We start from the raw sequence: 16530 nt of genomic DNA on the forward strand, positions 1-16530 counted from the left end.
GGGATCTAACGTTTAACATCCACTGCTCACGTGTCTTTACTCAAGTGGGGCAAATTATTATGGATATAAAGGCGTAAGACTGGGTAGCATCTAGTGGTAAGAGGGTGTACTGCAAATCGATGAACACTTATTAATTGGGTCGTGCAGCAGTTTGGCAGAGTGATGGAAGCCACTGCAAACAGTTTTCTCCCATCAGCAGAGCTCCATCAGGGAAAGGCCACTCTCTATATGTTATTACCTGTTCTCTGATGTTGCACTGGCTCCCAAATCTCCTTATACCTTCTTCATGTAATCTCTAACGTCATGATGGCAAAACCTCAGTGTTCTCAGCTACAGCAGATGTGTACTCGAACAACAAATGAAAGCTTTCTCCTTACAAGTGGACCTGCTCTTTATGCAAATCTAAGTCCCTCTTATTATTAGTGAATCATCATAGGTGACTTCATCAAATCAAAAAAACATAGACATGATATTTGATACACGCTGTTCGTGAGCAGAAAAGAAAAAAAAACCCCGCACAAACAACAGCTGGAACTACATTACCCATGCTGCCTAGGGAGAGGGCGAGAGAGAGCACAATGTTTTTCCACAGCAGCTCTGCAGCGCTGCACATCAGCTGATTCAACACAGGGCTAATGAGCGGGCCTCCGAGGCTCGGCGAAAACAGCAGCGCGCCAGCAACGCAACACAACACATTCAGACACGTGCTCGTTAAGAGACGAGCGTGACGTCAGGCGTGTTTTTCTATTTCAATGCCTTCAAAAAAGAAAAAAGTGGTAAAGGTGCCTTTAATTGGCTCCAGATGTTGCAGTCAAACGTGCGTTGAGCAATGCTGCCGGATGCCAGAACAACGGCCAATAAGAAGAAGAAGAAGAACAACAACAACAATGAAACAAACAACAGCTGACAACGAAGAATAACTTGAGAGCAGATACAGCTGACTAGAACAAAGGATATTTGAGATATAAATAGCTAACTATGGAAATCAATTATAAATGGAGAGATTAAAGAAACAATGGCTGTGTGTATATATGTTGTGTATGTATATATATATATTTATATATTTATATATATATACATACACAACATACATACACACATATGCATATGTATGTACATACATATGTATATATATGTTTATATATGCATATATATTTTCCATTCTTCACCCACAAAGTGAATTAAGTCCACAGGTTTCGAATCGATTTAAGACCATGGCTGAACCAATCAATGCGATCAATAGCTCTCAGTCGACCCGTCGCTGTGACGCCCCGCCTGCATCGACCTGCGCCGCCACTCGAGGCCATTGATTGTCTCCATCTGGCCGACACGCCGACTGAATGTTTTCTGTTCACACGTGCGAAAGACAAACACCGGCCACGCAGCAAAAAAAAAACCCTGCATCTCAGTGGACGACACGGCAGGAAAAGAAAAAAAAAAAATTCCCACTGTGTGCTGAGCACCAGCTGGCTGCGTCTCTGCCGGTGCTTTTCACACCGAACACAGTTTCTCCAGAGGACATCATAAAAAGTGGAAAAGTGGTGAGTAATTTCCCTTCTCTTCCACTCTCCCGACAGCCGAGGATGAGTCACAGGGACGGAGCAGCGGCTGAAAACACAGCGTAGCGGCCGTAGATGTTATGTTTCTCAACTCAACACAGGGAAAAAAAAAAAAAAAAAATACGACCGTCTGCGACTTTGCGAGGTGGCGCTTGTTTTGAAACACTCCAGGTAATTTCAACTCAACAGTTAGATGCAGGTTTGCCGGGTCATTGTACTTGCCCTGAGACATGTAGCAAGAAAACCTTGAGATAAATCCGTCATACTTAGGTTAATGAACACAACTTTGTAGTTCATATTCAAAAATAAAATACATAAACAATGTCATTTTGTGACAAAAGTGACAAAGAAAGGTTTCAATTATTATAAATTTAACTAATTCTGATTGTGACTCTGATTTAGAATGCAACGAGTCTGTTACCGTTTCAACAATCAATCCACTTCTGTCATCCGCCAGCTATGAGTCTCAGTGACTTCAAACAAGAGTGTTTTTTGGGGGGGGCGTGCGAGTGATGATGCACACCTGCAGAAATGCACAAACACATCCAAACCGTGTGAGGCAGAGGTTCTCACACTGGAGCTGATCTGGTGTCTGCTCCATGGCAGGCACAAGATAAAAACCTCAGAGTGTTTGCTATCAATCCGCAGCTGACACGGCGCTGGCAGCTAGAAGGTGTACATCACTAACCCTTTTCCCAGCATTTTGCAATAAGTTGCCCGTCCCAAAGAAAACACTGCAGATGCCTGAGAAAAACGTGTCTGCTGCTCCTCCGAGGCACTCAGCCTATCTAATCTGAAAAGAAAAAACTGAAAGGCACAGAAACACACCACGTCTGCCTATGTGGATGATAGAAGAGACTGACTCCTGTATTCATTCCAAAAATTAAACCTTTTTCAAATGAAAATAAAATGTTGCCGGGCACGCACATCAAAACAAACCGGTGCAGGCACGAATTGAGTGGAACACACACACACACACACACACACACACACACACACACACACACACACACACACACACACACACACACACACACACACACACACACACACACACACACACACACACACACACACACACGGTGTGCCATCACTTTCCACTCAGGATGTCGTGACGCGACTGGTCGTGTTTTTCCTGATGTTCGTTACTGCGGATTTATTGCGCCGCCTCTTTAAGAGTTGTTGACAGACAATGTGTAATAATCTAAGTTTTGGGATTACGCTGATGCAATTCATGATGACGTGAGGTCACTTTTTAAAGGCAACAAACACAAGAATCGTTCCTTGCTTTACAGGAAAAAGCCACAAGAGATGTGAGGCGTTTTCTGCACAACCCTTTCAGGTTGTCATAACACAATGGCCTCTCCTTCCTCTCCTTAACTTTTATTTATATATACATATATATATGTATATATATATATATATATATATATATATATATATATATATATGTATATATATATATACACATATATATATATATATATAAATTTATATATATATATATGTATATATATATATATTTCAGTCCGACCACCATACATTAGCAGGAAGTGTTACAGGCCACTATGATGCTGATTCCGAGGCCTTAACTTATTGATTTCAGCCATTGTGTTTTGTAATAAACCCCTTCACACTTCAGCTTGTTGCAGTGCGACCCATTGCGTTACCTCCGTATGTGCCAGGGTGGTAACAGCTGCCAGGCCATTACCCAACGCACACATTCCTGGTGCCTGGTATCTGGCTCGTTGGATCCCCCACGGAGCAGAGGGAGTCAGTCTCACTCGGCGGGACCCGAGTTTCGCTGTCAGCGTTACACAATGCACGTTGAGAAATCGCCGACATTCATCGCACAAAACATCCACCGGCGCTTCATTCCAAGCATCCCAGAACTGTGCAGGATTTGATGCATTAGCGAAACACTCTGAGGAAATCAACGTAATCCAGTTAGGTTCTCTGGTGGAACACGCGCAGAAATCCACATTCACGCATGGGCTTGGCATAAATATTGCACACACACCCACCGACCCACGCCCTCAATGTTTTGCTCGAACAAAGAGTATTCCAGGGCCAGGATTGGGAGATGAAGGTAATCTAATAAAAACTATTTCCTCCTAATCAAAGGAGGTGGAGAAATGGCAGATTGTAGCAAATGTCGAAGGGGGCGAGCGCGTGTCCCAGTGTTTATCTTCCGCAAAGATAAACACTGAAAGCTCTCGGCTTGCCCCTCCATTTGCGCGCGTCCGCCGAGTGCGCACGCGTGCAGGATCAGTCAGGAGTGCCCTGCTTTTCCCCGGAGAAACATTTCTAAAATAGCAACCACAAACCAGACAGAATGTAAATCTGCACTTTGAAATGAGCTGCAGAGAGAGAGGAAAAAAAGCGAGGGGGGCTTTAAGGGACCTCGGAAAAACAGGTATGCATTTCAGAACCATTTACAGTTCCAGGAGCGCAAAAATGGGTCACAGCGCTCCTGCTACGCTCACGCTGTTGAAACACTACGCTCCGTTTTATTTTCTCGAGTAATGAATTACAGGTTTTTCCACCAGGCCCCGAGCTCAATTATATTACAGCTCCTGAAAGCTTCATCATGCCCAGGTCGGAGGAATTCGGCGCGTAAGCAAAAGTGGAATAGAACTGTTTAATTGTATCAGCATGTTTCAGCAGGGGGAGAAAAAAAAAAAACCCTGCAGGAAGCAGAGAGGAGGAGTGAGAGGGAGACGGTGGCAGAGCGAAGCGTGATATTTTAGCTGGCGGGGGGGAAAAAATGCGGCCAGCAATAATGACAAAGGAAAAAAGGAATTATAGATAAACAGCAATTCTCCAACGTGCTCAGCGTCGCAGGATGCCGCAGCGCAGCAGGAGAGTGGAGCGAGCCGCTGCAGTCACTCCCACGCAGGAACTCTCCGTGCACTGCGGCTCGGAAATTCAGTTTTGGAGTGGAACTTTTCTCCTCAGAACTCCGGATTAAAGCGTCTCGGTTCTCCCGCCCTGCCTGAGATTCTTCAGGCCCTCTCGGGGGTTTTGTGATTGTCCCTCGCTGTATAATCAGAGCGGACACAGGCTGTTGAGCAGCAACTGCCGAAGCAAATCGGGTTAGCGTAAAAAGAAAATTAGCCTTGGATAGCGTCTGTAATAGCGGTGTGCCTGCAGATTAGACAGTGAGAAATTAAATACTGCATATGTAGCTTGAACTATTCTGGTTGTATAATAACCTTTTTGTAACCACCAGTCATTTATACGTGCTTGGCTGAGGATGCTGCCAGATCTACAGAAGCCCACAGAGGACAAAAAGATATTCACTTTGCTCACAATGTGACCTAAATAAAAATTCTGTATCTATGTGTCTTCCTGTTTTTTTCCTTTTACACGTGGCCTGCGTTACATATAACCCCAGAATATGATTTAAGTTGAAACCCTAAACCAAGATAACAATAAATATGCTAACCTTAAGGTGGGGAACATTCGCAGTGATTTGTGTGTGTTGTTTAGAGACTGGACGCTCTCTGCTTTTACATACATGCAACTGAGATACACATAGATCAGCCGTACCAACAGCAGAGCAAGCCCACCTATTTCTCAAAACTGACGGCCGTGAGAAACATCTCCTGGCGCTACAGGACACATCTGCGCTGTGTTTGGACGGATAAAAAGCAGTTTCTTTTCCCACCCTGACAGTGGCAGCTACACTTACTTTGCTCCAAAATAAGCACCCTTGCTATTTTGGCCCACTCGCATCCCTCGTAGGCCTGAAAAATGTTGCACCACCGTCCGGTGCACGATTGCCTTTAAACATCTCAATATTTTCTGACGGCAGCCAACAATTAACTCAAGAAAGAGAAATATATTATTTTCACATCGGGGTTGCTGACTCTATTGCTTTCTCAATCGTCGCCGTCATGAAGTGATGCAATTTGTATTTCCAAGTTTTTTTAGTTAAGCATTTTCCCATTTTGTAATGCAGGCGTTTTAAAGTGAATTCCTGAGACTAGCCGCGAGGCTAAACCTGCGGTCAAAAAAAAATATCTGTAATATGAGCTTTTCTGGTATAAGACCTGGGATGAAGTCGGTTTGCTAGCACGGGGTCCCAGCCGGGGTTGTCGCCGCCGTGCTGCGGCATCAGGGACGGAGATGAGTGTGGAGGCGTGGGGGGGGAGGGGGGGGGGAAGGGTCCATCAAGCTTCACAGTGAATCAGACTCACAGCGACGAGAGGAGTGTGTGAGCGCAAGAGGAGCAGAGACGGAGCGGGAGGACGAGGACAGAAAGCCTGCAGCACATTCCCTGCAACACACTCACTTCCTGTCTGCGGGTCTGTGGCCCAGAGGGGGAGGACAAAGCGCGCGCACACATACACGTACACGTACACGCACACTCACACTCCACTCATTATTATTTAAATAGCTGCGGCATCACATGTCATCACATGATGACCAATAGCAGCCGTGCCCATTTCCCAGTGACACAACATGCTGAAAATACCTGGGAGAACCTTCATGTTCCCGCAACAGCACGTGGCAGATGTTTTTTTTTTTCTTTTCCGTTAAGGAGACAAAAGATGAAGCCAGACAATGCTGGTCTGCGGCTTGGAAGCTGGAAAACAAATTAGTTCAATGAAGAAAATGATTCACTTAGCCTAATTGTAGGTTGTTGCTGCACTTACGTGGCCAACATGTTGTTAGGATGTGCGCACTCAAGCTGGCACACCAGGAGTTCTGTGCGCGCGCACAAACACCACAAAAACTCTCGTCGTTTCTATTCCGGGAAGGGGAACCCGCAAGCAGAGCTCTTCAAATTGTAGACATGGCCCAAAATACTGTACGTCGCCACACTTAAACTGGCATAGCACTTTTTTTTTTTTTTTTTTGCCCTGCAATATTACACTGGTTCTGCAAAGGACGGAGCTGATTTCTGGTGGCGTGCAAAGATCAAATGCGGATTTTTGGCGCCAATAAATTCTCAGGATTTTAAACAATAACGGATAAAACTTTAAGACAAGGCTCAGTTACGTTTATAACAGCTACAGCTAGACACATTGCAAAAGATTTTAAAGGCCCAGTGTGTAAGACTTAGTGGCATCTAATGGTTGATAATATATATATATCATTCTGCCAACAATGTTTATATGAATCCATTTCCTCTGATCTCACTATTTTCAGAGCATTTGGAAACAAATAATTTTTATTGCATTTTAAGCCGACCGATACCTTTAAATGTGAAAAATACAAAACTCGACTTATGTGCAGAACCAGCGACATCACATAAACAGGAGGGAGTAGTACTGTAATAGCGCCCCCTGGAAGTGTTCTTCTGTCGCTAATGTGGCTGCGCACTCATGCTAGTGCATGCAACTCTTTTGTTCCCCAGCTCATAACAACACTGCCTGATACTAATAGCTCGCACACCCCGAGTGATTTTGAAGTATATGCTGCTCAAAACTGCGTCGGGATTTTACTGCACAGGGCCTTCAAATGTGATCTACAGGGACTCTAAATTGCGCTTCCTTTCTTTGCAGGATATACAGATGAATGTATTGCAGTTGACATGTTCGCATTAGAGACCATTACTTCCAGTCGTTCACTAGAAAAAAAGAAATGAAAAAACAATGGAAAACTCGCAGACACATGTAGACACTTAAACTGGGCTGGACAAAATGTTACCTCTTTCCCACACGTCCCACTGGTCTCTTCACTTCATGAAGAATGTAAAGAATAGGGGGGAAAAAAGGAAAAACAAAACACAAAGCCCCTCTGACACCTCTCCTTGCACACATAAAACCATCTCTCAAGCTTTCATGCCAGCCTCAAGATCTCCAAGGCATTGAGTCTGGAGTTCTATTTTAGTTGTGCCAACAGCGCAACAGTTAAACCCAGATGGCTGTCAGGGTGAGATTTTGTTGTCACTTTGCACTCGATTTACTGATCTGAGCCCAAGAGCCCACATTCCTGCCAATGGGAGGGAGGGAGGAAGGGAGGGAGAGACCGTAAACTTGCAATTGATGAGCAGTTCAGCGATATTCTTTTTTTAATTCTTTTTTTTTTTTTCACTGATAGAAATGGTGCAAGTCGGCCCAGTTTAGTTCAGTTCTGGACGCTCAGGATCGGGAGTCCGTCTGCAGATGCATGCCAGTGGGTCAGTGGCACACACGTGCACGTAGACATTTTGCTTCTCACGACACAATTTATGCAACCCTGCCCCTTCCAAAAGGCCTGGCTCCAGGCCAGCCTGCCGACCTCCTTTGACCTCGCTCACCCAGTAACCGTGAGCTGAGAGCAAGAGGAAAATAAATAAAGAACAGCATCATTACTAAAGCTGTGGTGGCTGCTGAATTCTAATACACAGCTTTAATTTATATTGTGCATTTTACAAAACGCACTACTGTCTGTGTCACATATAATCCACCAGTCAGAGTTAAAGGTCCAGTGTGTAAAAACTTTAAGGAAGCCCGCCTGACAGCGCGTCCCATGTTTAGTTCACTGTGAGATGGGTTTCCTTAAAAAAATGTTGCCGCAAGATAGCAGCTAACTAGGATCAAGACCAGTATTGCTCTACGTACATTCTTATATACATGAGAATCTTTCAACCTGCTTCTGCCACAAAAGGCCAAAGAAGATAACGTCGTTCGGGAAAGCGATGGCAAAGAAGCCAAAGATATCGTCACAGTCAATAAAATACGGACTAATAATATACAAGATTCCCCATAAAATTGTGCGACTATGGCCAAAACGTTGAACTTTAAAAACGCAAAGACGTGCCACGCCAAGGTCTACGTGTTGGCCCGCTCAAAAACAAAGCCAGATGTTACAAGGCCCTGACCAAACTGGATAAGACCGGGTTGATTTATGGGGCTTTTGAGTGTTCACCTACGAATCCAAAGGAAAAAGCAGACAGGACGATCTAATCCTTCAACCGAAACGTTGGACCGACGCTTCTTGAAGTCAAGCGCTTAATGTACTAGAGCGATGCCAGTGATGCTGGAGCTGCATGTGACGGACAATCCTGCCTGGATTCCCTAAACAGATGGCTGAGGGAGGTGGTGGTGGGAGGTCAAAGGTTGAAGCAGTTTCACAGTTCAGGTCGTCTAAACCCGAGCCCGGCAGACAGGACAGGACACATCACGGGGGGCCCGGCTCTGTTCTACAACGCCCGGCACGAGCAGCGACGGATGTTCAGATAAAGGTCAGATCAGACTGCAAAGGTCCCAGCGGAAGGTGGAGGAAGAAAGACACAAAAAAAATAAAACCCAAACAGGCACGTCGAGGGCGCCCTGCGTGATGGTATGTCCGGGACGCTGGGATGTAGGGCCGGCCTCCGCTTTGGTTGTTTTCCTGGAAGAGTTGGGGATGACATGGAGCTTGCAGGAATGTACCGAGCAGCGAGGCAGCAGCGAGCGGGACATTCTCTGGGACTGCGTGTGTGCGTATGCTTGTGTGTGTGTGTGTGTGTGGGTGCATGTGTGTGACTCCGCTGAATAAAATAGCTTAAAGAACTTGCTCAGGACAACTCAAGAAATAAATAAATAAGAAACTGGGCGCAAACGGCTTCGCTCGGCAGGAGTGCACACGGATGCCAGCTGTAATTATGGCAGAATTATGACGGATGGCGTCCCGACGAAGCTCCTGCTGGGCTCAGCTCTGATTTACAGACGTCCCCCTGCAAGTGCTGATGAAGAATCCAGCCCCGTCGCCGAAGACTTCGCGACTCTGCTTTCTTGTGTTTTCAAATGTGCGACAAACGAGGGCCGACTTCGAAAATTTTCCAGCGGCCTTCTTGAAACCCACCGCCCCCCCCGAGTCTTTATGGGCCTGTCATCGCTCGTTTTGAACTGTTCACTGTCAATCGCAAGGCATTACAAGCAAGATCACACACTGGACTTATTCCTGCACCACAACAGAAACACACTGTAATGCCACACAAGCGGGGTAAGACCACCGTGATGGCTTCTCCCTCTATCCTTCTGATCAGTCCCGCATTACTGCGAAAGCCGAGGAAACGTTGATTTGCTCGTTAAGACTTCCCATACTCAACAACTTTTCCTCAATCTTTTCTTCTTCTCCTCCTTCGCCCTCTTGTTTAAATGGAAGAGTGTTACAGAATGGCAGCTTTCTGTGCCCGCTGAGGAGTAGAGGGCGACTGTTGCACGTTTAGCCCGGTAGAAAAACAAAAACTCGAAGGAAGTGTCCGCAGCGACAACCCGTGGTCGCTGCACGCTACTGCAACAATCACAGCGCATCAACGTCAGTTTGACCTCTGAACTTCAGGATTATGCGTACTTTTTAAACGTTACAAACGAACAAATTACAGTTAGTTTTAAACCGGTCGCAAACTGTAGCAATTGAGTCTCGGGTTTGTTGTCTGTTGTCGTTCTGTGTGTGTCCGTCGTCATTTTTTTTTTTTTTTTTGAAACTTTCCCTTATAAACTTCAAAACTCAGCTCAGTTCCCGGTGGCGCACATGACGTGTCCTCCACGGCTGTTTTTCTCAACAAAAAGAAGTGTGTTAAGTCGTTGCAGAAGCAGAATCTGTCACCGTGTGCCCGTAAAGTAAACAAAAGTGAGGCTGCACAGCAGCGACGCCGCGCTGAGGCGACACTTTTCCCCCGGAGAACGTGTTGCCCGGAAGGCGGGCTGGAAGAGAACAAACTCACGAACCGTTACCTGAACATCCCCCCTGCTTCGCTTCGCTTTGAAAGACCGAGGGAGTTCCCTGTTTTCTTTGTTTTTTTTTTTTGTTTGTTTTTTTTTACCTAGCAACATGATCTCCAGCTTCTTGCGGTCCACTCGGAACCGCTCCTCGGTCCACTCCGGGTCGGGCAGCGGCTGGGGTCCGCTCAGGTCCTCCTCCGAGCCCGGCAGGGGGGAGTCGGTGCTGCGCTCGCTGTTGGATCCATGGTCCGACTGCTGCTGCTGCTGCAGGTATCCGCTCAGAGCGTCGCACTGGGCAGCCATAGCGCTGCGCTGCAACTTCCTCCAGTGGCCAGGTTGTCTGCCGAGTTTCTTACGGGACACAAACACACCGAGCAGAGCCGAGCCGAGCCGAGCCGAGCGAGTGGTAAGTGAGCAAGCAAAAAAGCAAAGCGACTCCTCGGGAAAGGAGAGAGGGAGAAGAAGAAGAAGGGGGAAAAAAAAAACTTCACGTGTCATCCGGTGGAGGGAGGAGGAGGAGAAGGAGGAGGAGGAGGAGGAGAAGTAAAAACAGAACTCCTCCCAGAAACACTCCGAGGCAGGCAGACCTCCCCCTGGGGTTCCTCAGAAGGTCTCCAAACATTAGTGCGTAATTTGCAAAAAAATAAATAAAAATCCATTCGATTCCATTCGTCCTCCCTCTCCCCCACCCCCTCTCTTTTTTGGTAGGACCTGCTTTTTAAGTGGGAAGTCGGGAAAGGGGCGACTAGCAACTTTGGGGGAAAACAACTTGGGAGCGATTTCGAGCTGGAAAACAAAACAAAACAAAACAAAACAAAACAAAACAAAAAAAAAAAAACATGAACCAGTCCGTTTAAAGTCAGTCGATGAAATGTACAAGAAGAACACACAGACACACTGACACTTTCTCTCCAGGCCGGCTGCGACTTTATTGGCACACGTTATTAGCTTATACAGGAAACACTACACATCCTGAGAGGATACACGGCAGCAATACAGGAAGGAGAACAAAACGAAAGCGGTACAAGCCACCACAATCACCCCAGCGGGGGGGAAATGGCCACAATGAGTGCTTTCGGGTTGTAATAAGTGATAGATAGATAGATAGATAGATAGATAGATAGATAGATAGATAGTGTAATGAAGAGTCAAAGGAAGAAGAGGAAGAGGAGGAGGAGAAAGAAGGAAGAACAGCAAGAGGAGAAAGATGTGGTTTCTTCCTCTCACTACACCTGCAGCCGCCCACCTAACCTGCGTTGTTTGGCACTGTGTTATTTGTAAGTTCTTGTTTCACACATTTTTTTTAAAACATCTTTTTTTGAACTAAAAGTTAGAAAAACAAACAATCTCCTCTTTAAACCCCCTAATCAGATGAAGGTCTCCCAACACAACACATCCCTGCTACTACAATGAATAGATCGACACCTCCACCTCCTTTTGTTTTTATCATCTGTCCATAACCAAAAAGAAAACGCCGAGGTTCCAGTGGTAAAAAGGAAAGACTACCACCTAGTGGCCGTCTGAATAGTATGACGAAGGCGCCCAACTTTTGAAAGCTGGAATATAATTGGCCTTAGTATGAATACGCAGCATAGTTGTAATACAACAACAACAATTAAAAGCCATTCACTATTTCCATGAAAACAAGTAAAAATACAACAACAACAACAACAACAACAACAACAACAACAACAAAAGTAAAGACATATAATATACCGTTTTTTTCAAAATATTTCAGGAAACAACAAAGCTTTCAAAAAATACCATATGTATTGGTATCGGTGATTATTCAATGAATTACTTCTAGATGTACTTTTGACGCTTTATCACCTGGGTTACTACCTGTACAAGCAGTAAGCTGTAAAACTGAATGCTCAACTGTCAGGTTTGTTTAAAGCCAGAATACTCTCCAATTTGATAATGTAACAGTTTCACTTTAGCAAATAGAGGCATGAAATGAATCCAAGTGTTTTTGGAAGCAAGTCAGTGTGAGTGCTCTTGGTCGTTTAACTACACTACTGGGCTATTTATAATTGTCAAAACACATTTTTAAGCAACACCCAAGATTCCCCCCCCCCCCCCCCCCCAGTGGTAATTAATTGCCTCTTTGCATTCAGAATCATCATTGGAAAAACAGTCAGTCAGACAGGCAAAGTGAGTTTCCTCCACTGTGCCTCAGAAGACATTGAAGTGCTTATATGTGAATGCATCAATATGCTTCTCATCCAATTACATAATAAAACACTGACAGACTGATAGAGCCATACTGCCAATGTAGCAATCCTTCAATGATTATACTCTCCCATTTGACCAAATTAGAAACTTGTGTGGGATTTTACACTTCTGAATACCTTTCTACAACAGCGTGTAGTGTCTTAGAACAAAATCTAAATTCTTTGCTTTTATTTTATTATGCTCCTGCTCTTCCTGTTGGCAAATACAAACTTTCAGAGGGTAGCCATATTGAATTCGTGTCTAGATACATTAATCTATTAATGAATGCCCCGAACATTTAATCGCATTGGACCTATTCTTTTGTGTGACACCACTTGTCCAAGCTGCAGCCACGCTGAGGGTTTACAAATACCATTTAATAGGCTCTCTGATGAGAAATCTCCATCATCTTCAGTGGAATTGCTAAATCTGACTAATTTCTGACGTTGGATTAAAGAGAATGTTCATTATGGCTTATGGGTTTTTAATCCGGAGATGCTATCCCTCGATGAGACGGTGGCGACTCAGTGTGATAGAGCAGAGGCCACGGCCTTAAACTTGTTCTATGCATTCAGAAATCTAGTATGGATGTGGCATTTCAGGGTTCGTAATCAGGACATCTCCTTCCCACTAAAAATAATGAAAAAAAAACAACATTATTATACAGTGCTAAAGACACAAAGGAGTCTTTAACTCATCTTAAAATCTTTAATATAGTGTTGTGTAGACCAGTGCCTCGGTACAACATAAATAAAGGGATAAATCTCTGTGTTTGTGTCATCTGTTGCTGTGAGATATGCAGCAGTCCAGGCGTGAAAGGTGACAGATGTGCCCCTTCTGCCAATGTGCTCAGTGCGTCTCTTATGTTTATCCCTTCCCCTTTTTCCTCACCATCTTTTTGCTTCTTTGTAACGGATGTTCTTTCCAACACGACACCAAGTATTTTAATTCTGAAAAATAATGTAAATGTTGTTGCTTTTGCCAGATTGACATTTTAACTATATTCTCAAATTGAATCTTTACGAGGCAGTTTTTTTTTTTTTTTTTCAAAAACACAAAAAGAGAGGACATGCTGAAGGTCTATATGCTGTTAGTCAACTTGTTACTGATTTCAGTTTTAGCGTCACTCTCTTTCGTGGTTTCGCTATGCTTTTTGGGACACACTTCTTTTGCAAAATTACTGCACTGTAAACCTTGTGACAGCAATAATATTAGGAGTAAAAACAACCTTTGCTGGAAATTGTTCTTATCAATACATAATGACCAAACTGATTATTGTTCTCCCTGTATCCACCTGAGTTCCCTCCGTCCCCTCCAGCCTCATCATGCATGTCAGGTTATTTGGCCAATCCAAATGGTCTGTACTGCAGGTGTGCCCCTTAGTGTAAGCTGTGGTTGTCTCTCACTGTTATCACGGTAATGCATTGTCTACTTGTCCAATGCATAACCCCATCTTCATCCTAAAACGGGCTGGCCTATTGGCTCCACCACCCATAGTGTGCTGGGGTAAGTGGTGGTAGAATATCATATCAATACAACAACAACAACAGCAGCAGCAGCAGCAGCAGCACTGTGTGTGTGTGTGTGTGTGTGTGTGTGTGTGTGTGTGTGTGTGTGTGTGTGTGTGTGTGTCACAACCGTGACTGATTTTATTTGCGCAGAAACAAAATGACACCAGTCCGGAACCTCATCACAGCATCACGGGCCACTGTCGCCGCCGCTCACGCACATGTCACCATTTAAGCCTATACACACGGATAGGGGGGGTGGGGGAGAAGAATAGCCGTAGCCACGTCTCTTAATTTATTCCTCACAAGAGATTGGTCACGGATCGATGCGCGCTCGCGACGCTCGGAAGGCGGCGCGCACGCGCTTCTGAGCATCGTTTGGGAGAGAGAGAGAGAGAAAGAGAGAGAGGAGAGAGAGATGAGGAGAGAGGGAGGCACGGGGAGCTGTAGCACACCACACCGCCGAGTGAGTGTCCGCCGAATGCCTGCCTCTTCACGCTGCCGATGAGTGATCCTCGCATTCCTATGTCTGCCAGTTGACACGGCGAGCACCAAGGACCGGCCCTCTCCTCCCCTCGCGCGTCCAGGATCCACGAGTCCGAGCAGCGGACGGCGCGTTTTCGGGGTTTGTTTTTTTTCTTCAGGTGAGCCGCTTCCTCCGGCATCATCCGTCCATCTTTCCATCCATCCATCCATCCATTCGTCCGTCCATCCATTCATCCCTCCTACCATCCCATCCGCCACCCCCTACTCCATCCCCACCACCGTCGTCCTCCGCCGCCTCGGGACGCATCCGTGTCTCGGCTTCTATTTCCGCGGCATCCGGAATCGTTCGACTACGGAGCTGCAGCAGCTGCTGCTGTTGGTGATGGGGAGGAAAGCGGCCGTGGATTTGCGGTGTCGATGCACGGCGCGGGAGGAGGAGGAGGAGGAGGAGAAGAAAGAGGAGTAGGCGGAGACAGCGGAGGATATAACAATAATAATAAATACTAATGGGGTGGAAAAACACGCTCGCTCGTAAAGGTTTCCTGAGCGTCCTCGCGATCGGGAGCGATGTGATGTGACTCGGCTCTTTGCACGCCACAGCCTTGCAAACGGCGAGGTGATATTTGCCTGTGTGCGTGCGTGTGTATGTCTGTGGCGTCGTCACATGTATATATATATATATATATATAAAAAAGGGGTAAGATAAAAAAGAAAAACAGAAAGGAAGCTAGCAGGAAACGACACAAGCTGCAGTGCGTGCACACTGCACAGCATATGGGCACGTTTGCATTGACAGGCACCTTCCCAGCAGCGACCATGGCTGCTCTGGCAGCCGTGTTGTTTCCCTAAAGCATCCACCGTTGTCATGGTCCGGCTCCTCACCTCGCCTCATCTTTTCTCCCTCGCTGTCTCTTTCTTAATTAATTTTATTTTGCAGCATATTGAAGGATGCGTGGCGCTGGCATTGGCACTGCGTCGCTGCTTAAGCCTTTGGTAAATAACAGGTTGTCGTACATTGGTTTGTGTGCACATGAATGATTCCCATCGGAGGCTGATAAATAGTCTGATTTGGTGCCAATCACTGCTGGGCAACTTTTACCTCCAACGTACACAGTGCCAGTCGACATGGCCTGTGCAAATTCTGCCAAATATATATAGGAATATGTGTCCTTGTCGAGACCTTGTGATGGAGCGGGAATTCGGCACGTCTGCCCCATGTGGGAAATGCCGATGGGGTGGAGACGAGAGCCAGGTGTACATCTTATTGACGCACCATGTTCGAATTATTGCCGTATTCTTTCTTTTGTCTGACACACCCCTAAAAATGTCCATTCTTTCCACAACAGGAGAAGCTGACATTTCCTGTGGCAGAATCACTGACTGGATCATGGCACAGACCAACAGCGGTGGGCAGGGGACCAACGGGGTGGCGGACGAGTCTCCCAACATGATAGTGTACAGAAAGGTAAGGCAGCTGCTATTTTTAGCCGGCACGTGTTTTGCGAGTTTGAGAGTGTGTAACTCCCCTTGCACCAGCCGCTCAATGACGGGCCGTGCGGTGGAAATTACTGATGGCAAAGACGGGAGACTGGAGGCTGGTGATGCGACACAATATCAGCTCAGTGAGAGCGCCATGGGGACAAGAAGATGTTTTTCTGTTGAAAGTGTTAGACATGCTTACAAGCACCTACACATTAACTATTGGCTCATTAGCAGCAAAATGTTCGAGGAATGAAAATGAAAAATAAATGAAATTCCACCTGATGTCAGCAAGAGTGTGAAAATTTGCATTTGTTTAGGGAGGTGGTGAATACTGCTGTTAAAAGCACTGTCATTTGTATTTTAGCGAGTAATTAAACTCTGCGCATCAGCCAAATACAGGATCGAAATCAATCGAGCGCCAACCATTTCTCCCCTCCCCCTCCCCCCTACTATTCAATATTTTCCTGCTTTAATAATTGAATCCTTTTTTTTTGTTTTTGGTACTCTACCAAATCCTGCTGGTGCAGCAATAGCTGTTAAACAACGAGAGGAGTCTCTTACTTTCTTACCGGCTGACAACAGGGAGTGTTGAGTGAATTTTCTCCACTGAATTCTTCCTGCAACGGCTGCTGCAGGTCA

At 45.7% G+C, this 16530-nt stretch overlaps 2 protein-coding genes across 6 annotated transcripts in view; one reads left to right on the top strand and one right to left on the bottom strand.

The window, feature by feature from the left end:
• bicc1a (BicC family RNA binding protein 1a) overlaps positions 1-10634 on the bottom strand; it is a 52966-nt gene extending 42332 nt beyond the window's left edge. For both annotated transcript variants that reach the window (XM_076038272.1, XM_076038271.1), the window contains exon 1: positions 10303-10634. In XM_076038272.1, the coding sequence (XP_075894387.1) occupies positions 10303-10504 (202 nt within the window). In that variant the 5' untranslated portion in view covers positions 10505-10634. The remainder of the gene's footprint in view (positions 1-10302) is intronic.
• Positions 10635-15758: 5124 nt separating this feature from the next.
• rgs7a (regulator of G protein signaling 7a) overlaps positions 15759-16530 on the top strand; it is a 46832-nt gene continuing 46060 nt past the window's right edge. For all 4 annotated transcript variants that reach the window (XM_076038273.1, XM_076038275.1, XM_076038276.1 and 1 more), the window contains exon 1: positions 15759-15874. In XM_076038273.1, coding sequence (XP_075894388.1) covers positions 15797-15874 — 78 coding nt within the window. In that variant the 5' untranslated portion in view covers positions 15759-15796. The remainder of the gene's footprint in view (positions 15875-16530) is intronic.

The sequence above is a fragment of the Nelusetta ayraudi genome, unplaced genomic scaffold (genome assembly GCF_046127955.1).
Source record: "Nelusetta ayraudi isolate G7.1 ecotype Tasmania unplaced genomic scaffold, CSIRO-AGI_Nayr_v1 ptg000056l, whole genome shotgun sequence".
NCBI lineage: Eukaryota > Metazoa > Chordata > Actinopteri > Tetraodontiformes > Monacanthidae > Nelusetta > Nelusetta ayraudi.